Source organism: Aythya ferina (assembly GCF_964211825.1).
Source record: "Aythya ferina genome assembly, chromosome: 5".
Classification (NCBI taxonomy): Eukaryota; Metazoa; Chordata; class Aves; order Anseriformes; family Anatidae; genus Aythya; species Aythya ferina.
In genome coordinates, this window is record NC_140301.1 from 34,501,490 (window position 1) to 34,526,413 (window position 24,924).

At 35.7% G+C, this 24,924-nt stretch overlaps 1 protein-coding gene across 2 annotated transcripts in view; it reads left to right on the top strand.

The window, feature by feature from the left end:
• The first annotated feature begins 4,683 nt into the window (after positions 1 to 4,683).
• Positions 4,684 to 24,924, top strand: part of LOC311437157 (uncharacterized protein) — a 146,440-nt gene continuing 126,199 nt past the window's right edge. For both annotated transcript variants that reach the window (XM_084520069.1, XM_084520070.1), the window contains exons 1-4: positions 4,684 to 4,869; positions 4,945 to 4,972; positions 6,135 to 6,249; positions 8,397 to 8,484. In XM_084520069.1, coding sequence (XP_084376195.1) covers positions 4,804 to 4,869; positions 4,945 to 4,972; positions 6,135 to 6,249; positions 8,397 to 8,484 — 297 coding nt within the window. In that variant the 5' untranslated portion in view covers positions 4,684 to 4,803. The remainder of the gene's footprint in view (positions 4,870 to 4,944; positions 4,973 to 6,134; positions 6,250 to 8,396; positions 8,485 to 24,924) is intronic.

Here is a 24,924-nt window from a genome sequence, read left to right on the forward strand (position 1 = left end):
AAGCTCGTGTGTGTAGCAATGTTTAAGAAATATGTAGTGTGATGTGACTATATACCTGATGTATTCTGTCAATACAATGTATTCTGTCTATTAAAATATACCATATCTTACAAATCCAGTATGCATTGTGGAATGCTTAATACATATCCAGCATTCTATATTGATTTGCCTATTAAAACTCATTAAATCACTTGTGACACTTGCTTAAAATTCATTTAACTTGCAGTACATGTCTTTCTAGAATGGAAGCACAATTCAATATATTACTGAAGGTACTGTTTGAACAAAGAAGGCCAAAGGGATTGCTCCTTTGCATTTGCTCATTTGTTTTCACATGTACTAGTGAGGATCTCATGTTGTGTTTGTGTTACTTTAACAGCTCTGTTGTTTCCCTTCTGTTTAGATATCTTCCTTTTGGTATAGTTTTAGAACTCCAAATACTTGATAATGTACACATTAGCCCACTGTGTATTTGACTCACTCCTTTAAATATATATATTTGATATTTGATATATGATATATTTTTAAAAGTGAACTGAATATCTGTTTATTCAGAGAAAGGTGAGGTCTGTGGGAAGAAGTAATATCCATTACTATGCAAACTGATGCAGCTGGGAAAAAAGGGACACCATTTTCAGTATACTAGCCCTTCTTCCTGTGTGAAAGAAAAGTGACAACATATAAGGCAGTATGAGTTCAAAAGCAGAAAAGTGCTTTTAGCATGTTTGGGGCTGTGATAAATCGGTTATGAGACTTCCAAATAATAGGCCTGCTGGGCCATCAGAGAAAAATAAAAACTTTTATTCAAATTAACTCAATGCAAAAGTTAAATAGATTGAGCAAGCTACTTAGTGGATTTTATATAATTTCTAGTGCCATGAGAGTTAGCAGAGAAAACTATGTGAGGTAAAAATCCAGAGCCCTGGAATGTTTGGGAGGATGGCTATGCTGCAAAGTGATCTGTATATCATTTTCACATTGAAAGAGAAACTAAAGTTTAATTTAATGTTACAAACTCAACATTGACTTTTTTGTTAAATGAAGATTTGTGGCTTGTCAGTTCACCAACATTTTTATTTTACATTGGCTTTCTGTTTTCATAGCTATGCTAGATCTTCAGCATTACTATCTGCAGCAATTTTCAGACATCCTAAATGAAATCAAGCATGCTCAATCCACCTTGCAGCTGACCTCTCTTTTTTGCCATGGAAACAGGGTTGAGTGTTGAATTGCTCGATGATGAAGTACTACATAAACTGAAACAGCAGAGAAAGATACCCATCATCCAGATGGTCATAATTAACTGCAGCAATTCAAATCCTTAATATTTTCCTATTAGGACAAAGAAATTGTTTCAATGAAATGTAAAAAATGAAAATGTATTCTGATGTGTTTGGTATGTAAACTACATTTATTCTTTCAAACATGGTATTATAGGAATCACTACGGCAAAAAAGGTACGGTAGACAGTGTCCTATCATGACTTTGTTTTTAAAATGACTGTAATACAGCTACTAATATAGAATAGATATTGGAATCTTTATTAGATTCTTAGTGAACAATACAATCCTCCTGGTGGCTGTACTGCTGGAAGTGACACCACTCCATTTTCCAACAGTGTCGATTGTGCTAGCTTTTGCTTTGTATGATGCTACTCCTTCTAGAATCTTGGTGACTGGCAACCACAGCATCTTTGAAAGAAGAGATGAGATATTTCCACTCCATTTGATAGAGACTTAGGAGCTTAATTTAAGACTAAATAGTCACAGTAAAATAATAGAAGTGTTTGTTGTTGTTTTTCATTTTTTTTTTTTGTTTTTCCTCTGGGTTTTGGATGTACCACCTTATGTTCACACAGAAAAACAGTTCTCATTTGGGTACATAATATTGTGCATTGAAAACCTTCAATCGGTTTGACTAGATCCAAGAAAGTGTCTGTCTACATGATATGCTGTGCTCTGAAGAGATATAAGGTAACTTAAAAAAATCGTATAACCATGTTTAAGGTAGGTAAAATTCCATGGTATGATTATGTATGTAATATATACATACACTTGCATATATATAAACAGACACCCCACACCTATATAATTTAAATCTACTATTTTATTTTTTTTAAAGATGTTATTCCTTGTCCTATCAAGGAGTAATTGATTTAAACTAAAAAAAGGCTAGATTTAAATTAGATATAAGGCAGCAATTCTTCCCTGTGAGGCACAGGAACAAGCTGCCCAGGGAAGCTGTGGATGCCCCATCCCTGGAGGTGTTCAAGATAAGGTTGGATGGGGCTTTGGGCAACCTGGTCTGGTGGTCTGGTAGGAGAGTCTGGTCTCATGGGAGGTGACCCTGCCCATGGCAGTGGGGTTGGAACTATCTTTAAGGTCCCTCCCAACACTAGTCATTCTATGATCTAGCCATTCTGTGATTCTGTGATTCTATGATATTCCACCCTGCCCTTTTGAAAAAAAAATACCAAAAAAAACAAAATAAACAAAACAAACACCAACCAACCAACCAACAAAACAAAACAAAACAAAACAAAAAACAAACAAACAACAAACCAACCTAACTAGAAACTGTAATTCTAGACTTGTTTTTTTTTTTTTTTTTTTTTTTCTTTTTTCTTTTTCTCTTAACTGCAGCACTGTTTTAATCTCTTTCATAACTCCCCCACCTCAGAGCTGTCAATTCCTACATTCTGAAGTTGCTAGATTTTCTTTTTCTCTGTCATGGTTGTGTTCCCTTGCCTTGTTCTTTTCAGGACTATAGTCACAATTGTATTCCTATTCCATATCACATGCAAGAAATGAAGCTCTACAAATGAAAACTGTCTCATTTCTTTTTTTAAAACATTGTTGCTATGCAGCAACAATGCAACATTTGTCAGGTTACTATAAATAGTCAAATCGAATAGTGACTTTGTGTAAATACAGGAGGATGACAAGAATCCCTAGTGCTATCCATTATTTATCCTCCCTCAAATCTTAGAGTAGGAAAATACCAATTTTTTATCATCAAGAAGAACATTTTCCTTTCACATGTGAGGTGTTGGTGATTGCCAGTATGTATGTTTTGATAAACTTTCTCCAGAGTTTTAGAGATAATGTTCTTCAAACTTTGGAAAGAGCCCGAAGCATACCCCTAAGTGAAAACAGTAAGCATTTGTAGCATTATCTTTTAGAGCATTTGGTGAAAATAATGAGCAGATTCACACTGACTAACCTTATTGCCCTCAAGTAGGAAGCCAGTCTATCCTGTCTTTATAGAACATGACACCCAGTCAGGTAAAATTAGGCAGGGTAGATGTGCCAGATGTAGGAACAAATGGTTGTGGACTGAGTGGGTGCTGTGGTGTGTGTTAGAACAGCGGTACTGGGGCATGACTGTCCCCATGGATGAGGCTGCACTTTGGTACCTTTGGTACCTGCCCTTAGCCTGTACCAGGCTTTTCTGGCAGTGCATGTAGTGTCACTCAGCTCTGGGCTCTCATTAATGACTAGATATTTAAGAAGGTCAAATTTCATAGCACCAGCTGTCATCCTGCCCATAATAAACCAAGTACCCATACTTTCTACAACGTACCTGTGGTAGGAGAGAGATGAAATTCAATCCTTTGTATGACACTTTTCTAACCGGGGTTCAGCTCCTCATACTTCTGTATCTGTCACTGTGGAGTAAGTTAGAGGTACTGGCTATCTCTGTCAGTGTCACGCATCCCCAGTAACCAAAATCATAGGCTACTCTGTCTACTATACCCAGCATCTTCATCAACAGCTAAGGAGATGTCTCAGTTCACACTGATAATGAGGTTAACCAAGTTAGATTTAAATGAGCTAATTTAGTGGTAGGAAGAAGGGTAGTTTAATGGATGTTGAATAGTGAACTCCATACTTCTGTAATTGTATTGCTTCCAGTAATGAAGTTAGCTCAGGAAATTCTACAAAACTTGGAAGTCTGCTTTATAATGTATATAATGAATGTCTCAAAAAGCACACAGCTCTGGACTTTCAGTAAAGCCCATTTTCCTTTGTACACCATGCTGAATATTTAGGTAGAAGTTTTGAACTGTTTTGTTCTCTTTTCCTTTTTCCTGTTTCTTTTCCTTTTTTAAGTGATTTTTTTTTTTCTATGGATGCATGACTTTGTGATTAAACTTTCTGTGTATGTGAATACGAACAGGCAAATTTGTTTCTCCTGAGTTACCATTTTTATGTTTTCAAAATTATTGAACCCACTGAATAGTTTCAGCTGAAGTTGGCAGAAGCAAGTGTCTCAAAATGTATGTATGCATACAAGGCTGTTGAGAATAGACAGCCAAGCAGAGAAAGAAGATCCTAAAAATGTACTACAGGAGAAGCAGGTATTATATGATGCCAAACAATCTGTCCATGTAGATTCTTTTTATGCTTTGTGTTGGAACAGCTTCAGTTAGAAATTATGGTTTCATAACCAGCAGATTTTAGGAAGCAACATATAATTAATTTTGTTGACTACAGAAAAAATGTTTTACATATATATATATACATATTTATTTTCTCTCTCTCTCTCTCTCTCTCTCTCTCTCTCTCTCTCTCTCTCTTTCTCTTTTTTTTTTTTTTTTCTTACACCTTTAAAGTCTGTGGGGGTCATAGATCCCTTCGTCTATCTTCTTTCTACAGTTTTCATTATTTCAGGATTTAAGAGCAAAATTTCACTGAACATGGAAAGTATTAATTTTAAGTCTTAGGCTTTAAAAAATATATTTATATTTAAAGTTTAGAACATCGTCCTCCTTATCAACAACTGGACAATGACCTGGCCAAAATGACAAACAGGTGCAGCTATGTGATGGTAGAAGCAGCTGTGGTTCAGTTTAAGGTTGTTGATCAGGTCTGTAGGAACACCTGAAAGAATTATTTAAGGAAGTAAACGTTTCAGAAGTGCTCACAAGTCCTGTTCTTAAAGATGAATGCTGGAGTAGTTATGCTTTTTGGTAAGTAATGCAATGTCATTATTTGTGACATCCAAATATTGGAAACATTTGAATTAGTTTATTTACTGCAAATCTGAATGCGTAAAATTTGGTTAAGTGAATTGGGTAAAAATTTGTAACTGTAATAGTTGTATAATTAATTATTTTTCTAATAATAATTGTAATGTTATAAAATTGTAAATATTTGGAAGGACACAATTATCAAGGAATGGCAAATATAAGTCTGCAAATATAAATCTGTGGCTTAAATTTCATGAAGAAAAGTTTAGAAGTTATGTTACAAAGCCATGCTTTTTAACAGATGGGGATAATCTGTCAAAGGAAGTGTGGTAAACCTTACTACCTGTTCCATATCTGTATTGCCTGCTTAACACAATGCAGTGTACAGATTAGAACCACTCTGTTTCAGGAGATGGTATAATTTGCTGTCGGAATAGCAGCAAACAAGAAGTCCATGACAAGATTTTAAATTAATACTTGCCTAATTTTATATGTGTATGTTAAGTACAGTAAATTTTGAGACATGCAGAGGAAACAAACCCACAAAAATTAGGCACACTTGCTTGGCTCTGTGTGGTAAGGAGTCTGGGGTGGAACAGGATTTGGCACATCCAATTTATGAAATAAGTAAGTAGTTCTTTGAGGTATTCTACTAAATAAAATAATATTTTGAGATAAGCAAATATAAAATATTCCTCTAGCCAAACCTGAATTTAAGTTTTATAAGGCCTTTTTTTTTTTTTTTTTTCCTTATTCTTTTCTCTTTTTTAGTTAAGTTTAGACAAGGTATAATTTGTTTCTGTTTATCTTTAAAGTGAAAAAGGGAAATCTTTAAATGATGGACTAACTGGACAGCTTGTCTGCTAAAATAAAAAACAAATCACACAAAACCAACCTAAGTACTGATTTTCAAAAACACAAACATAATGTTAGTAAAAAAGAACATTAACAGAGCTGGTCAGGAGTTGTATCTGTGTGGTATGTGCATGCATACGTAATCTGAAATAATATGAAGGTAATATTCTTCCTATGATATTATCACTCTCTTCATCTAGGGATTTTCATACCGTTTCTGTAAGATCTATCTTTATGATTTAATCAGTGTCTTAAATCATTCTTTTCTTATCTCCCTTTGTTGATGTTAAGTTTTATTGTGTTTCAGGTCTTGTTTTACAAGTAGAGACATTTTCCATCACAGCCCATGTCACATTTAATGAAGATTTTCCCAATGAAGTAAAACATATCACTTTTTCTGGTCGGCCTTTTGGTGCATCTAGGTACAGAGAAGATGTATTATGTTTGCTTGAAAAAACAGGTTTTGTAGTGTCTTTTGATTAAATAAGTTTATCATTCTAGTGGGGTTTTGTTGATCTGGCTGCTTCTCTGCCCTGTATGATATGTCCCACTGCTGCAAGGTTCAGAAAATCAACACACACAGAAAAGCTCCTATTTGTACTTTCCTGGTCTTCTCCAGAAGTTTATTTTGTTTAGGTTGTTACACTTCGAGTTCTTCTTTAGAGGGTCAGAAATTTCTCTCGCTTTCTGAATATAACAAAAAAGCATCTATAAATACCTTGTGATTATAGGCCGGTGAAAGAAATAATAATGACCACAATAATGACCATAACAAAAGTTTGATTTAGGGTTTGATTTAGGAAAGAAGCAACTTTACTGGGGGAAGTGTCTGAAAGGGCACTATTGAATAAAGAAGATGTGGCAAAGTTATACATACAATGTCAGAGGTAGTTATGCCTCAGGACTTGGTCATAACTGGGATCTATTAGTCTAATAATCCTGCAAGACTCAGCAAGGCAGTGTTATTAAAACACTGGCCCAGAGGACATTATCATACTGTAGTGTTCCTATGAGAAGTGACAGGAGGCAGCTAAGTTAAGCTAGTCTCCTATGGGGTACATAAAAATTTGGTTTCTGTAAATGGCCATGTCTAATTGTATTTAAAACCAAAATGCTGCTGCTTCAGTGGACTTGAAACTGTGCCAAGGGATAAGCAAAAACATGAACAGAAAAAAGGAAAGCTTGACTGCTTGCTCACATTCTACAGTCTGCTTTTCTCATCTGTAGGTCCCAAAGAAGTAGTGTGAGGAGAATCGCCTGAATTATGGTGGTTGAATTCCATGTAAATTTGTGCAGATGGACAATCCTGCCAGCCCTGAAATATTTTTCTCTCTGATATTGCAGATTATGTCTTTTCCCAAATCAGAGGGGCACCTTGATAAACACATTAAAGCTAGCTCTTTCCTAACTCAAAGTGTGGTGAGACTTTCCTATCAGCATGTCACAGAAAAATTGGTTACAGTCTTAGATTCTCTTTGTAGCTTTGGTGCAAATGATCTTGATTTGATTTTAGTTCCAGAGAGAAATGCTACCACATGCCTCAAAAGGTTCAGTATGTCATGCCTCGAAAGGTTCATCTGCAGCAAAACAAAAACCACTTATGATCAAAAATGGGAATGGCACTTGGTAAATGTTTTAGTAAACTTTACTAGAGGTCCAAAAAGGCACAGCAGAGAGTGAATCAACTTAACTGTGAGAGGACACAAATGGTATTATGAATTATAAATTTAATAACGAACGTATGACAGAGGAAGCTAATAATGTAAATCAAAACCTGGAAACTGCAGAGAACTGATAAGGGAAGGACAAAAGGTGAAATATATAGTCAGCAGAATTAAGAAAAATAAGAGGATTAAATATATGAAGAACAAGATAAATCCGGACAATTTTATCAGTATGTTTCTGGATGGGAGTGGTGGAATTGATTGTGTGAATGCAGAGAAGGCAGACATGTTCAATAAATATTTGTATTTGGAAAAGAGAGGGGAATGAACTCGATGATGTAATGTGCTTTGCTTTCCAACAGTAATTAAGGAGATTAGGTAACAGCTACTAAACTAGGTATTCTTAAATCAGCAGGTCCCAATAACTTTCATGTTACAACCTGTCAAAACTACTCTCTTTGGCAGTTTGACAATTAAGCCCTTTTTTTCTCAGTCACTTGATACTTTTTCATCTTTTCATGCACTGTTGCAGATATTGAGTAACCACTCAGCGGTTTTCTAGACATTGTACATAACCCATTTAAATCTCCCATTAGTAATACAACATTATTCCTTTGTATGTTGTTTAGCACATCACATACTGAGCTGTAAAATTTACCTTTCCCCTCATCCATCACACTTTCTTTGAGCTATAAAATTGCATGATATTTGTCTTTGCATCTGGGGTACAAAACTGTGCAATGTAAATTTTTTTTTCACTGCATTTAATTGTACTACTGTTTTTGCTGAGATCTCTTCTGATAATAATGTCTGAGTATCGAAAGAGATAAAGTAATTATCATCTTTTCATTGTCCACCTGGCTTTATGATCTTCTAAGTTTTCCTGTTTAAATTTATCATTGCAGTAAGCTGAGTGGTTGTAGAAAATTTGTTCAACCTGTTCATGTTTCAAGATCTAAGACAAGATTTATCACTGAAAGAATGGAGTTTCAGGTATCATTTTGCTACTGTGATTGTCATCCTTTGTAGTTTATGCCCTTTATACAAGTTACTCTTTGACTTTGGGCTACATGCCATGTACCATTCTTTTTCTTTAATGTGGTACTGATAGTACATTATTATGATACTAAGACATTTAATATAGTAATTTCTACCTGTGCCCTCAGTGTAGTCAGGGTTTAGGCTTATTTCCCACAACTATGCAACATGTCTTGGACTCTTATTGGAAAATACTAACCATTGGAAACCTTTCTTTATATAAGATTTCTTCAAAATAGCCTGATAAACTGTGTGTAACATACCATATTAGCCTTCCAATATCAGAAGGAAGAACATCTGATTGCTGGATACAGGAAAATGTTACAGTACCTTGAAGAAATAGCATTCGGTGTTTACTGATACCCTGAAGGTATTCTTAATGTAGGTCTGACTTTGGATATTGTAAATAAATTATAATATAGGTGGTCATAGAAGTTGGCTTGTGTAGTTCTTGTGTAACTGTTTTTCTGCATGCTGGATTCGCTGAAAAGTTGGATCTAGTATTAGAGAATCAGAGAATGGTTTGGGTTGGAATGGACGTTAAAGATCATCTAATTTCAACCTCACTTTCCACTAGACCAGGTTGCTCAAAATAGCTTTGCTTCTTTTCATATCATAAATATAAATGCATTTGTGAAAATCTCAGATTGAAGTTATTTCCCTCCCCATTCTCTCTGACTCTCCCTACACCACTACTTGCTGCCACATTTTTTCCACCAGACTTCTGGAAGCTCCCCACTGTTTAAATATCTATGCGCCTCATGCAATTTTACTTGCTCAGAAGTAGAGGATTTCTTCTGTAATACATGCCTGAACTGTAAACTGAGTTTCAGACACTGAAAGGCATAGTGCCCTTCTGGACTAGGCTGGGAAGTACCAAATCAGTCACATATTTGAGATTAATATATGCTGCATATTACTGACTCCTCCTGAGTGTAGCTATGTAGTCAATCACTTCAGATTGATAATCCATTTAGAGGAGCAGGGAAAAGTAAATTATCCACAAGTCCTCTCTTACAACACCTCTTACTTACTCTGCTTCTCTAGTTATCAGTGTGGCAGAAGTTGTATAATTTTAATAAGGGTTAGAGACTGGCTGTTTTCTCACCTACTCATTTACTCTGGCTTAGGGTTGTCACAAAGTAATATAATACTTGCTGACAGAGTGAGTTAAATAACAAAGAGAAAATCAGAAAAAAGTCCTCCTCAGTGTGCAGTGTAAGAAAGCAGAACTAGTCAAATAGAGTGTGGAAATAATGTGAACTATGGGCAGGTAAGTTACCACTGAAAAAATTGTAAATACATAATTTACAGGTGTGTTCTAGATTTCCAAATTTCCAAGGTGTTTCCAGATTATTATTTTTTTATTCATTTTTTAAAGGAGTGTTTTGATTCAAAGAGGCATTAACTCTGGCCTGTGTTGGAGTGGTGCAGGTCAGACAGATGATACTCATGTTCAGCCTTATCTGTGATGGTACTGCAAGATCTTTATTTCCTTTACAGCATGAACAATTCTGCTTACTAGATCATGTTCTTATGAACAGATTCATCCTGCTTTCTTGAAATAGAAGTGCCTTTCATGTTTTATGCATACTTTAAAATTTTAAAAGATTTTCATCTGCTTCAGCTAAGTATTAGTATGCATGAAGTATTCTCTCAGAACACTGTAGTTATTATTTTCCTTTATGCTGGCTAGTGGTGGATAACAGGACTTCAGTCTGCTATATTCAAATAAATGTGGCTTCTTGTCCTGTGTCTAATCAAGTATCTGTTCCTTTTATCTCTGGATGTTTTGTTCCCCTCCCAATCCTGTTTTTATTTCTGTCATATTAAAATGATTCTCAAAATAGTCTTTCCTTTCTTCCTGAATACTAGATCTGCATTCTTGGTAGGGTGTAGATGAAAAAATTTGCATTGGTCCATTTTTAAATAGTGTCACCACAATGAGACCAGAAATTTAAGTGTTTAGCAGTAGAAAGAAAAGTGCAGGTGTAAATATATCCATTTGTGTTAATGCAAATACCTCTGCAGTGAATCCTTCCTCCTTTGTGGGTTGCATAGGGTAGGACTTTTTGCTTTTGTTTGCACTGCAGATCTGTTGTGTAAATGAGATCTGTCATGCAGTCTGCATTAGTTCTGTGTACGATACCCACTGTTGCAGAAAGCTTATTAGCAGAAGGGCAAAAGAAACACGTTCAGTAGAATACAAACCATGCTTTAAATCATAAGTGTGCAGTGAGGAGCATCAGAATAGCTTTATACATGCTGTAAACTTTATTTTAAATATCAAGTAGTGTTCTAGGATAATACAGGATATGATGCTGAACCCATTTTTGAAACAGATTCTGGGGGTAATGTTACAGAGTTACGTGTAGTACATCATAGTTCATTTGGTATCACAGCTGCTTAGAAGATGGATTGAGCAGCATCATTTTGATTCAGATGATTCTGTGTGAGAATATTTTGTCTCTGCATTGGAGGTATGAAGAATTAATTTTGTATTGTTATATCAAGCACATTACCTCATACCATTAAGATACATTTCAACAATAAGTTAAGAAATTCATCTGGCATTTTCTGTATGTTTGTTCTCTTTTTGCTGTTTTAGAATGAAGGAATGGCCTAAAGCTCTTAGTGTAGTCTATGAGGCTAAAGGACTAGGTTTCGGATTGCTGTTCTGAATGGCATTTCCACAGAAGCCATTTTGTAGACATGGATATTACACAGTCTATAATATGTTTTAATAATACAACCAGAAGGTGATGAAGTTATTCAAAACTGACAAAGTGACTTTTTTCTACAAGTATGGGGTTGAAATGTTGAAAGGTTTTGCTACCAGCCAGAGGAACAGGAGAGCTTACAGTCAGTAGAGATTCAAAGTGACTAGTTATAGATATGTTATATATGGCTTTAACTAAAGATGTTACTGTGGGTTCCCTTTGAAAGGCTTTCCTTAGCTCAATAAAGTTGTCTTTGTCTTGCATAGTTTCCACTATTCATTTATTAATTCCATGCAGGCACTGGTAGCAGTGCGGGTTGTTGAACCTCTGTTCATGAATACATGGAGCTGTGCATCATCACATGTACTTGAACCATGAATGTCTAACAGAATCACACAAAGTGACTTAAATTCCCTGGCCAGAGTGTGGGTTTGTGGTTAGTGCATTCTTATCCATCTTTTCATGTTCTTATTGATCTTCATAGTCTGCCTATAATTTAGCTACTGGCATTCACACTGAATTCAGAACTCCTTCACATCCATTTTGTTCTTGTGGTAGAATATGTTGAGACTTTTCTAGTAAAGTGCCACTAGTAAAGTATGATGCCACAACGTGGATGGACTAAAAGAAATGAGAATAAATGTGGGCACATACCAAGCTTCCTTTTAAACTCATCTCAAGATGGTGCTTGAACGGAGGATTGCATCCATACTTGATTATGAAAACTAAAGTTGATGTTTTTCAGTTTTGAGAGGCACTGTAATGAAAAAAATAAATCGTTCAGACAGCAATTAGAGGTGATTGGGGCATGAAGACATATTCTTGGGGCACAGAAGGACTGACTGAAGGTTCAGAGGGGCTTCATGGACTCTTCATCAGGCTAGTTGCTGTCATCAGCTCCACATTTATATTCAGGACTCCAGTATGGTCTGGCAAGTTCTGTCAGCTGGATCTTCTGAACTACTTCTGGGGGATAGACAGCAGGAAGTGTTTTTTTTTGTTGTTGTTTTTTTTTTTTTTTTTTTTTTTTTCTTTTTGTCTTGTTTTGTTTTGTTTTGATTTTGTTTTGTTTTGTTTTGTTTTGTTTTGTTTTCATAAAAATAAAATCATAATTAAGAAGTCTTCTTTGGGAATGACCTGGAGAAGAGGTGGTACATTATCATCATACTTCTGTGTTTGTATCCTCCAGGACACAAACGGAAAAGCATCTGTTATGGATAAAGAACACTCTTCATTCAACATACTTAATAAGTTTTCTGAATTGTATAACTTGAATGCTATGCAAGTAAATCTTGTGGAAACTCTATGCAACTATGGCCTAATATACATATTTTTAATTGTCACTAGAGAATGTATATAGTGTAGGCACCACTTTATGACATTAATGCTTCAGTTTATTTATTTATCTATCTATTTATTTATTTATTTATTTTCCCAGATAATTTTAACTTTTGTCAAACTTTATTTGGGTTGCAACCTTGTATGCTGAATTTTGTGTCAGCCCATAAACAAAACAAAACAAAACTAAACAAATTTCACTTTAGGAAGTTCTGATCTTTCAGAAAATAAAATTAAGGAATATTATTTTGCCTATATTGGAAGATTGCTGATCTATTAAAAGTTTCTGTACTCCTCACTTGAGCTCAGTATTACCACAATTATACTACAGTTAGCGTTTGTGTTCACCAATCCACATGTCGTTATTTCCCATTGCTGTGCCCAGTAGTCTCAGATCTGTTTTGGAGGTTCTTTATATCAGTTCATGGTGCCATGTCAACTTTCCTGCGTGTCCAGGTGTGCAATTTGGGCCACATTGTCTCCTGTACTGGTTAACCTACAACTTGTTACATCCTGTTTCAGCACCTAAAGCCATTGGAGCTGATTTAGGATTTACAATATAAGGAAGATTTTTTTTCACTGAAATGTGCTTGTTCATGGAAACAATGACTTGTGAGAATGGGATTTGAACAGAATCAGAACAGAACCCAGGACTATTTTTTGGCAGAATAGCACTTACCTGGTGTTCTGCCTGGTATATTAGTGGATGCATCTGAACCAAGAAGCTACTGCTTGTGTACCCAAATACTACTTAATCCACATTTCAGAAGGAAGTGTCCAATGCAGAATACTTTTGGGGGCTTTTCATCCCTATTACTGTTTAGAAAACAATGGTGATTTCTCTTCTTTCTGCTGTATTGACAAATCCTGTGGATTACCAGTGATGTAGTAAGATTCATTGCTAGAGAGAATAAAGAGACATTCAAGGCTTATATTAAGTTATTAAAAGAAGTGAGCTGGTTCATCACGTGCAAAAATTGGTGTTCAGAATGCACTAAAAGTTTTGCAGGGACGGGAATAGAACATCTACCCGCTTTTGCATTAGAGCTTTGCTATGCTTTTCCAAACACTGGAAGTAGTAAAATAATCCAAAGAGATGACTGGGACGGTGGAGAGGTTTAGTTGTTGGCAGTACTGCTTCTCTAACAACATTCTCTAGCAAATGAAACATGTTGGCTTAAATTCTCAAATTAAATCAAAATAGCCTAAGGTAAACAGAAAGAATAAGAAAAATTGAGTCCAAACTATTTTTTGAAGTCATAAACAACTGTGAAGAAGAGCTTAAAATAGAATGTTTTGTTAACAACACTATGTATCATGATGTCTGGTTTAATACTCAAAATATTTGTAGGCATCTATAGGCAACTAATACAGTGGCTGGGTTGTTCTATCTTTGAAGCTTCTATTAAATGTGAGAAATTTTCTAAAATCCTGCTTTAAATTGCAAAGCTTATTATTGCCTGTTTTTTTTTTTTTTCCTAACCTGCCATTATGTTCACTGCCATTGAAGAGTAGGCTTTCTGGCAGACATTTTTTGGTGTGCTTGTAACCCTTGTTTTGAGCACTTTCACTTCTGCCCACAAAGTGGGACATTCAAAATAGCTAATTCTTGACAGTTACTATTTCAGTGTCTTTTCTAGTACTGCACAAGAAACCCTTCAAAAAGCCATTGTGCAAATGCTCATTTCTTTATCTGAAGTACTATAATCATGTTTCCTCTCCTATTAGTACATTGAATCTTTATACATTTATTCTTAGCAAAATTATATATTCATATTTTTTTTTGTTATGCTTCATATGTTAGAAAAAATAAAATTGGACTTTTAATGAAAATCCATTTGAAGATATAAATACAAATCAGTTTTTAGTAATTCTAGGCAAGTCAGTCTGTCAAATCTGACCTTCCCATCCCCTTCACCTCATTTGCCACTTAGACCTAAACTTTCACTATGGTCAAAACAGGCAGGCTCTGATTTCTCTCTGGCAGGGAGCTGGCCAACCGCCAGCATCTTTTTTTCTGAAATAAAACTTCCTTTTGTATTGCAGTGAACCACTGATTTTCTTCAGAAATGCCATGCAGATCCCAGCAGCTTGCGTTATGCTTTCTCTAGCTACTTATTCATGCACCTTTCTCCATCCTTGAAGACTCATACTGCAGTGGAGAACAAAAGACTGGTGTCACTGTATGTTACCCAGTGACAAACTTCTTCCCACTCGTATTGTTCTAGTACTTCTATGTGCTCTCCGCCTTTCAATGCACACTGCAAAGTAAATGTCTGCATTGATTTCATAAGGGAAATAAGTTTATTTTTCTCCTCCACCTCCTTCTCCTCCTCCGCCTCCTCCTTCTCCTCCTCATCCTTAATTGTCTCTTCACTAGGCCAACTGCAGCATTCAGAAGCTAGCATACAGTAGTCATTTTTGGAAAAAAAAAAAAAAAAAAGGTCATCCACAACTTGGCATTGCTTGGTACCTTTTACATTTGAAAATTCATGCTCTACTTAAAGAGAATGACAGTTATTCCTGCCTAAATGCAGCAATGCTAATGCCTTATTGGAAATCTTAAATACTGCCTCTAACCCTGGAAAGAACATGCAATCTTGTTTGGCTTAGTTTATTTTATGTTCCAAGGCAGCATTGCAAGTTTTTGCAATATTTAGCTTACTTTATGTTCCAAGGCAGTATGAGAGATATCTAGAACTACTGGCCTTATTTGTATGATTGTATCTCTGTGTCAATTCTAATAGTGTCTATAGGCCTTAAGAAAATATCTCATGTTACAGAAAGTGTAGTCAAGACAGTTTTCCAGAAAAAGTCTTGGCAGTTTCTCATTTGGGTTATATAGAACAAGACACATTTCAGAAGGAGAATATATCGTGGGGGCAGCATCTCTTGGATAGACTAGGGCGTGACCTGGATCATCTTTTTAATTAACTTGCAAGAATGAGTTATCAGTGCTTGTTATACTGTAGTTTTTTGTTTTATTTTGATTTGACTGACTTCTACATGGTGTGTCATTTTTCTTCAGTATTAATACAATAGATATTGGGACTTTTGAAGTGATTGTCAGGTGCATATGGAAAAACAGGTACATGTTAGTGATCTTAAATATAATTTTAATCTAGTAAATGATTTTTGAAAAGATTTTCATTTTGTGGTGCAAGAAAAGTATATGTTGTAGTTACTCTAAGACTGGACTAAGGATTTGACTATTTGCATTCATGCCAAGTTCTAAACCAACCTCTAGAAACTCTCACTCACTTGACAATGGGGCATAGATAAACTTTCCCCCCTTAAATGTAAAGTTTTTCTGGGTGTCTGAAGCTGTGCTACTGGGTGTACTCAGAATCGTCACTTCATGGATCATACTTAAGCCTAACTGGGATTCAGAAATTAGATATTCTGCCTACATTTTCTTGTGCTTGATGTTGCAGAGTTCTCTATGTACTCTACAGCCAGCGTCAGGTCTGGACAAAGAGCTGATGTACTTACAGAGAGGACGCTGTAAAATTAGAGGCCCCAGAGACGGAAGAGATCTAAAAAGATCTAGGTATGAATAAGGACAGTTGCAAACCTTTTCTTGTAACTCACATTATTGCAAGGGGTGGAAACATGCCAGATCTAGCTTATGACTGGCACATTCTCTAATTTACACCTGTACATGACTAACATGTCTGTAACCTGTTACAGGAATGCTTTTTTTTTTTTTTTTCTTTTTCTGTGTGTTAGCCCAATATTTACATCTTGAAGAAACTGTCAGCTGACTGATTAAGCAGTATTAAATTACATACTGCTACTGCTGTCTCTTGGAGTTCTTGTGAATATGGTTTTGTACAACCACAATGCACCAAGCCAATGGACCAATATCCTCCTTTCCCAATAGGAACCATTTCATACCCTGCAAATGCATTTATTTTTATTGTCATCTTTCAAGTGCAACTACAAATGTTGTTATTGGCCATAAAATTTTCACTTTTCTTAGTGCATCAACATTTACGTCTTTTTACTTACTTGCTTATTTATTAGACAGTTATGGAACATATTAAAATGTTCCATTTGAAAAAAGAAAGAATAAATATTAGTTTGCAGTCTACATTCTCGGGGGGAACAAAATCAAAGAAAATGATTATTTGTTAATAAGAAAGATATTAAAAACCATCTTAATTAAATTGCCTTTCAGAATTTCTTGCTGTGTCTTGTGTGTTTCAGCAGCTTTTCATAAGTTAGAACAGACTCTCACTGCATGCAAGTATTAAAGAAGTTTTAATGGTCTGGATAATACTCAGAAGAAAATTAATTAGAGAAACCATTTTCCTGGTGGCTATCAATCTCATGACTCTCCAAGCCCAAGCTATGCTTTTCTTCTCCTTTCCAGCATACTAATGTGCTACCAATTTACAGGAGAGTAATTACATTTTCATGCCCATGGCTTTTCATGCATTCTGTTTTAGTAAGCTGAATGGCTATTTTTGTTGATCAGACAAGAAGTTAGTAGCATCTCCAAAAATCCTCCTGTTGACCTTTTATTTTCCCTCCTTCTCCTAAACTGTCTAACTAAAGAGATGCTAGGAGTGTATTTTCTAACAAATTAAGTGCTGTGACATCATTAGGCCTTTGAGTTTAGTGGCCATGAGTTTTAATTAAATGTCAAACAAATACCATTCAATTCTGCCAACAAAAACAGTGCTATTTGCAGAAAACCTTGGCATGTCACCACTTTACCTTACTTGCTTTCTTTCTGCCTAGTGATACACAGTGACATTCCACAGAATGTACTAAATGTATGACATTCCACTGAGTGTACTAAAAAGAAAACAGTTCCTGTGTTGTACAGCTCGATACCTCATGGATAACATAAGGTGACTAAGAAACACTTCCTCCTGGTATTTTTTAGTTTAAATTCATGATTTTGTAATTATTATTATTACTACTAATTATTATTTTGCAGTATCTACCATTGGAAATTGTGCAGCTGTTTAATACATCTCCTTTCAGGGAGATTAATGCTGTAGTTCCTAGCTGCACAACATGGGTGTTTCACAGATCATCCTTTGATTGGTTTGTTATATAGTTGCCCCATGCAAGCTCTCTAGTCTTGGATCTAACTGGTGTTGCACATTGCCAGAGATTACTTTCTTGACTGGAAGCACTCCTGATAGAAGAGACTATTCCAACTCTTATGTTTGTTATGTGGGTAGAAGTCATTGCAGGCACTCTCAAGGAGGAATTGTGAAACAGGTTTGCCTTGGCAAGTGGAGGAGAGAATTATGATCAGGAAAACTTTATTTCCTGTCAAGTAATGATCAACTCTGATGGAGTCCATGCTATCATTAATGCACAGTAGACCCAGAATCTGGCATTGACACAACCAGAGGTTTCCACTTTTCTTTCTCTTTTTAGTTCTTAACTATTTTATTTTTTAATTTTTAATTCTTATTCATTTATTTATTTTGTCTCTTACAGAGTACTGTGTTGCTTTTTGGCATCACCTGAGGACACTGGGTTTTACCTACATGGCTCAACAGTGTTGTATTAGAGTTATGACCTAGTGGAAATCATAGAAGCTTAGCAGAGCTTAACAATTGCTTAAGGTCAATTTTGTCTCACTTGATCAATTGTGCTAATTTTGAAGGCCAGTTAATAGATAAATTTGATTTCTATATTTCATTGCTTAGCTGATCTGTACAAAACAAGATGCAAAGAAGGCAATTTTTTCCAACAGTAATTGAAAATGTGCTTCAGCTTTCAGTTACTTGGGTATATTGTCATTAATTTTAATGCATTTACTCCCAAATCATGACAGTATAATTAAGATTTATATAATATTCTAACAATACCTTGCTGTCAAGTATTCCTTCTCATTTGTACATTTTTTAAGTACATTAAAACAGATGAGTTTCCTTGTTCCTTAATTTTTTATTTAAAATTCATTGTTTTTCTGTAGGAGAATCTGCCATCAAAAGTTTAAGTTGGATTCTCCCATACCCTTGTGGATATAGGATACTGTATATATCCACACACCTTGACTCAGGGAGTCTCACCTGTACATAATCCTCTGATAAAACAATGAAAATGTGGAAGGCACAAGAATGGCTGTAGCACAGTGTAGTGAAAATTGGAAGTAAATAAACTACAACAAGGCTCTCTTAACTTTTTGAAATCAGTGGTCTACTTCAACTACATTTCTCACATGAATTTTGAAGACTTTTTATAGGAGTAGGTATCTGGGCAGAGGAGGAAGACCATATATTCATATTATAAACTCTACTATTTCATCACTTTTTTTTTTTTTTTTTTTTTTTTTGTTTTGGCAATGCTCTTTCTTTAACCATTGACAAAGTAGAGGCTGGGCAGGCTGTCTGTCTGGTCCACTTACCTGATCACCTGAAGTACTTCATGCAGCAGTTACTTTAGCTTGTTTCAGGAGGCTGCTTAGGGGTTTTAAATCTCTTTTTGTTGACTGGAAGTGTTATGAGAAGAGGGTTGGAGGTTATAGAAATTTTATTTTTGTGATGTTCCACAGATATCCACAGTATTTTGAGGAATCTGCATTGCTCTGTATCTGCAAAAGGGGGAAGTGATGCCCAGTAAAAGCCAGAGATACAGATGTGTGCTACAGAGATGTTTCCTAAAGGTCACTTAGAATCATAGAATCATTAAGGTTGGAAAAGACCTCTAAGATCATCTGGTCCAAACATCCAAACATCCCCATACCACCAGTATCACCCAGTTAACCATGTCCCTAAGCACCATGTCCAGCTTTTCTTTAAACACATCCAGGGACAGTGACTCCACCACCTCCCTGGGCAACCTGTTCCAATGCCTGCCTGACTGCTCTTTCTGAGAAGCAGCCATTCTCCTGAAGGAGTATTGTACAGGAATAAAAAGTTTTAGTCTTGGGCTTCATCTGGTCTATATGTGTAAGTGCCTCGCCCTACAAAATGTGTGCTCAGGGTAGGATGAGAAGTACTGTCCTCTCTTGTTTTAGTTTCTGCAAACATGGTGGGATGTTATGACTGAAAATCTGTATCTAAGCTGGCTTTAAATAAGCAAAACCTAATTAATTCTGCAAAGAAGGACTGATAAGCTGAATAAATGAGTGTGTGTTGCTTGCCTTGTCCTGGGTCACAAAACAAGCACCCTGGGTATAAAATTTATTTTTAAAAAACAGAAAAGGGGAAGGTTGGGGGGAACACACCACCTACCCACCCCAACTTTACTCTGTCGGATTGTGAAGTACTGTTTCATTCTTTTGGGCATTTTGAACTGGAAAACAAAAAAAAAAGTGATTGTCTCAAAGGCTGTGGAGCTAATGTCGTGCAGAGTAGATGCAGTTGCTCTACTTCAGAGAACATAAGTCCCAAGGAGCTGGACATGAGCCAGTTCACACCAGATGGCATCCAGCCAGCATTCTCTTTTTGCTGTGATTTGCATAGTGTGAACAGACATAGATTGCCTCTCCCCTGTATGGACTAACCCCGAAGGGACACAGAGCACTGATTAGGTACAAATCTAATAACTTTGTTTTGGAAAGCACTGACTACCATATTTATAAATGTGTATGTATATAAGCATATACAGGATTCAGTGAGATGCTTATGTGACTGTGCAGTGCCCTTTCCTCAGAGACTTCTCTTTCATAGAATAGTTGGGACTGCCTCAAAAGGTAAATCACATATTCAACAAGTTTTTCAAAGACTTGGCATAGTCTTGATTCTCGTTATAATCCACTTACCACAGAAGGGCTGGATTGGAAAACTCATAACAAAACAGATTGTCATTTCAAGCCTTTTTCACCCACGTTATTTACAGTTTCTTGCCTTGCTGAGTTTTATTGAAACTCTTATTTTGCTCTTTTGTTGATCATCTGAAAACCACTGGGCTGAAAAATATGCTATCTTTGCTCTCTGTAATTAGCTCCTAAATGTTTCCAATTCCCAATGAAATATTTTTACATATGGAAAAGAAATTTATTAAAAATGTATTAAAGGGTTTGTAAGTACTTTCCCCTTGGCAGAATTGGGAAGAGAATTATGGCATAAAAGCTTTGAAATATAATTTTTCCCTCAGAAACTAATCTTAAACCTTACATGAAAAGTAATTGCAACCTGTTCATTGGACATAGTGTTCTATGGCTAATACAATTGCAAATCACTAATGTTAGATAATAATTTAACAGATGGATGGAAAGAATAGTTCATTTGGTGGATTGGAAATATATATGCTACCTTTTTTTTTGCCACATTCCACTTTAATCTAACATAATCAGTGAATACCAAATACTGCTCCTGATTTAGGGCCAGGGCTAAAGGTTGTTTTCTGTTTGCTAACTAGTAGATAGCTTTATGGGCTTCTGAAACCACAACTACATTTTACACTATCAGTAGCAACACTGGTAGGGAAGTAAATGGAAAAAAAGACTGAAAATAGTCTTTTAAGCCTTTTGGTATTTCTTTTCAGTTTTAACTCTTGACACTGACTTTGAGAAGGATGATATGCTGGATGGTATGCTCTTTCAATATTAAATATGTGAGATGAAATATGTTTTTTCTCTCAGAAACTAGAACCTAATATCGGAGTAACGTAAATATGGTAATAACATTTTTGACTGAATTGAAAAAGCCAGAAAATTTATTGTGATGGTTCTGAGGTTAACCCTAAGGCAAGTCAAAATAATACTGGAAAACAATAATAACAACAACAAAACCTGATCTAACTGTGGTTTAATAAACTTCCACTAATTTAAGAACGCTTGTCATAGAAACAATTTCAACTGAGTCATGTGGTTTGAAATTTTAAGCAGTTCCTGTACAACACCATTTTTTTATTATATGTCTATATTTAGACTTTACTGTTCCAAGATGTTATCTGCAAAATACCATACGGGATGCAGATAAATAAGTAACTTTGTTTCTCTGTGAGACTGGCATTTTATAGTGCCAGTAATCATAAATTGCATTGAAGTAAACAGTTAACACTTTTACAGGCTGTTGTTAATAAAAACATGGAGAATGTGCTACTTTTTTTACAAGTCTACTTTGAAAATGGTATTGAAAAGCCATTAGATATGAGAAAGAATCTGGTTGACTAAAGGTAGCTTGGGCTGTGATGCAATGTTGATTGAATTAAAATAAGAAGTCCTCTCTGGTTTGACTGGGCTCAATGCTGAGATTTATGCCTTTTTTAGGAGCACAGGCCTGAAGTGGGGTACTGGGTCTGGGCTCTAAATGTTGAACACAGTTTGAGTCCCGACTTAGAGTTTGAAGGCTCAGGGTCCTCTCAATTGTTGGTTGCTGATGTTGTGGTAATGCCCAGGGCATTGCAAACCTTACACTGAGTTTATACTGCTTATCAGTGTACAAGTGTATAACAAAGTAAATTGATGTATGCTGGGAAAAGTTTTAGAAAAAGTACCTTGCAGCTGGAATTACAAATGAAAAAGAAACTAACCCATAGGAATAATGCATTTTACTTTGAGTGTTAGTTCACTGAACTCCTAAGTGAAAGCCTGACAATAATAATAAAAATAAGGTCTTTTTTAGTCTTGCTGTTGACTTTCCAGGGTCTGTGATTTCACAGTAGACTTCTTTTTCAATAATATGACACTCAATATACATTTTCACAGATGAAACTTAGAAGTGTGTTGTTTTTTGTTTATTTATTTATTTACTTATTTTGGTGTGTGCATGTGTGTGTCTTTTTGTATTTTTTCCAGGGTGGTGGTGGTGTAATCAGTGAAAAAAAGTTGGTAATGAATTGAAGATTTTCCTGTGGGAATATAATCAGCAACCAATAGACCACAATACTTTCTCCAAACTGAGATAAAAAAAATAAAATAATAAAAGTTACAGCTGTCCAAGTAATAGCTCTCTTTAAGGATGTTTTTGTTTTAAAGATGTGAACATGAACTCTCTCCTGCAGCTCTCATATATCACTTAATGTTTGGTGTTTGTTTGGGTTTGTTTTTGAACAAGTGAAGAATTTCCAATACTCTTTTTCCTTTCTTTCACTACACTAACTACATTCTTGTGTCTCATTACATTCCACAATCCCTTTCTTTCTTTAACAAAAGAAAGATAAAAGTCCCAAATGACCAATAAGTAGTGTGTTACTCTTGCTGAATGATATGAATTATAACCTGTGATACAGTTAACCATCTAACAGCATTTTTAAGCAGAATGTGTGTATTTTGTCACCGACAGCCATTTTCACTTCAACGCATTAGGCAAACCATGTATTATTTAAATTCTTAGCTGAGATAATCTGCTGGACTTTTATTTATTACATTATTTGATAGATGAGATGGTGTTCTGGTTATGCTACTGCCCTGGAATGAAGTAGGTTGAAGTTCAATCGTGACTTTGCTACAGAGGCTATGACCTGAGCAGACTTCTGCTGCACGTCAGTTCCCTTGCCTTTGGGTGTTCTCAAGGCATAGATTTTTCCTTGCTGTGTGCATGAACTTCTACAGTGGAAAGGAATTGTCACCAAAAGAATTTTAGTGTACTGAAGTGTGATCTTGGCAATAAAAAGTTTTGTTATACCACTTTGGTAGGCATGGCACAAAAGGGCAGATTTGCATGTGGGTTGATAAAGGCTAGCTGGTATTCCTCCACTGGATAGCAGTATTTTTGCATTGCTCCAAGAGATGATTTTGTCCTGTAAGAAAAATACCTTCATAACAGTAGGGAGAAACCTTCATAGCAGTAAGGTGAAACCTAGACCGAATTCTAGTTAATTATTTGTTTCCTTATTTAATAACTGTTTTTTTTTTTTTTTTTTTAGTTATTATTGTTATTTTCCTGGGGCCAAGACTTTATCTGCTTCTACTCTCTGGTTTGCATTTTAACAGGCAAATTTTCAAATTCCCATTTTAACTGCTAGATAAGCAGTTATTAGCTGTTATGAACTGGTGGCCCAGTCATTGTTTCCAGTTTGTACTGAAATGTACAAATGTATTACTCAGTTTCCATGCTTATTTATGCATCTGGTCACTGTTTTCAAGACTGGCACATTAAACAACAAATTTTTGTGCTGCTGATTTGCACTGCTTTTTGCTTCTTTGTAAGAATAGGAAAATGTTTCAGTTCTGCATTTATAGCCTATATATTTTAACCAATTAATAGTTTATTGATCTATAAGGGTCATTGTTTTGATGTATATTTTAGCCATGTACTTTTATGCAAGGATTTCTTGCTTGTCCATTACCATTGCTGGGAATCTGAATGTAGGTTTTGTTCTGTAGTAAATTTTAGTGGGAATAAGTGATGTTCTTATACAGCTGCATGTTAATCCATTATACCCAACTGTACAGGTGAATTGTTGCTGGATTCTGATATTCTGTCAGCTTTTTGATAAACCTTCGCTGCTGCCGTCGTGCTGGCGAGAGAGATTTGTGAATGATGATTAAATATCTAAAGTCATGTTGTACAGTGTCTGGGGCTAGTCTGCCAAACACAGATTTTGCTGCTGCTTCTGTCTAGAAAGCTGAAAAGTAGACAGCAACATAAAAATATCCTTTTGCCTCCCAGCAAGATATAGCTGAACCAAAGTACTTCTGCTAACATTAGCTGACTCAGTAGGCTGCAGTGATCACTGAAGATACTTACTTTCATTCCATGGCTCTTCTCTCTATCTAATGTGGATCTTTTCCTTTCTAATACTAAGTATGTTACAGGTCTGAGTGGCCTCTAGTGTGCACCTGAGCAGGTGGACTGTGGTGCACAGGAACAGATTGTTCTGCAGTACTTAGCCACCTTATTGTTTCCAGAGGAATTATTTTCCTCTCTCATTGGAATCATAAGACCAAAATGAGACCATGTCCCTGTCCTCCTTCCCCTGCCCTTCCCCTCTCATTTTACAGTCTGGCCCAGTCTCAGAAATATTCCCATTTGAGAAAGTGGTTGCATTTTTTATATGGGTAAGCCTCATAACATTAATTCTATTGTTCCTTTAATTTAAGTACACAGCACATGCATTTAAGAGTGTCAAAGGATTTTTGTATTTTCATTACCCTGTCCAGTAACTGTTGCATCTATTTAATTTTATCAGCTTTCCCACTCAATTTAATTTGAGTAATTGAGTAAATGAATCTTGAGTAAATGAAATGTGGAAGAAAGCATGTGTAAAAAACACTTAGGAGGAATACTACCTAAAATAATCACGGTATAAAATACACACTGCATTGGTTCAATATGTATGGTATGTCATTCATACTCAGGCTCGTTTAGAAGTGATAGCAAATGTCTTAGGTGCTCTGGACAAGAATCAAAGCTAGTGCAGTGAAGTGGCCAACTTCTGTGGAAACGTATACTTCCACTAGCTTACCTTCATCACT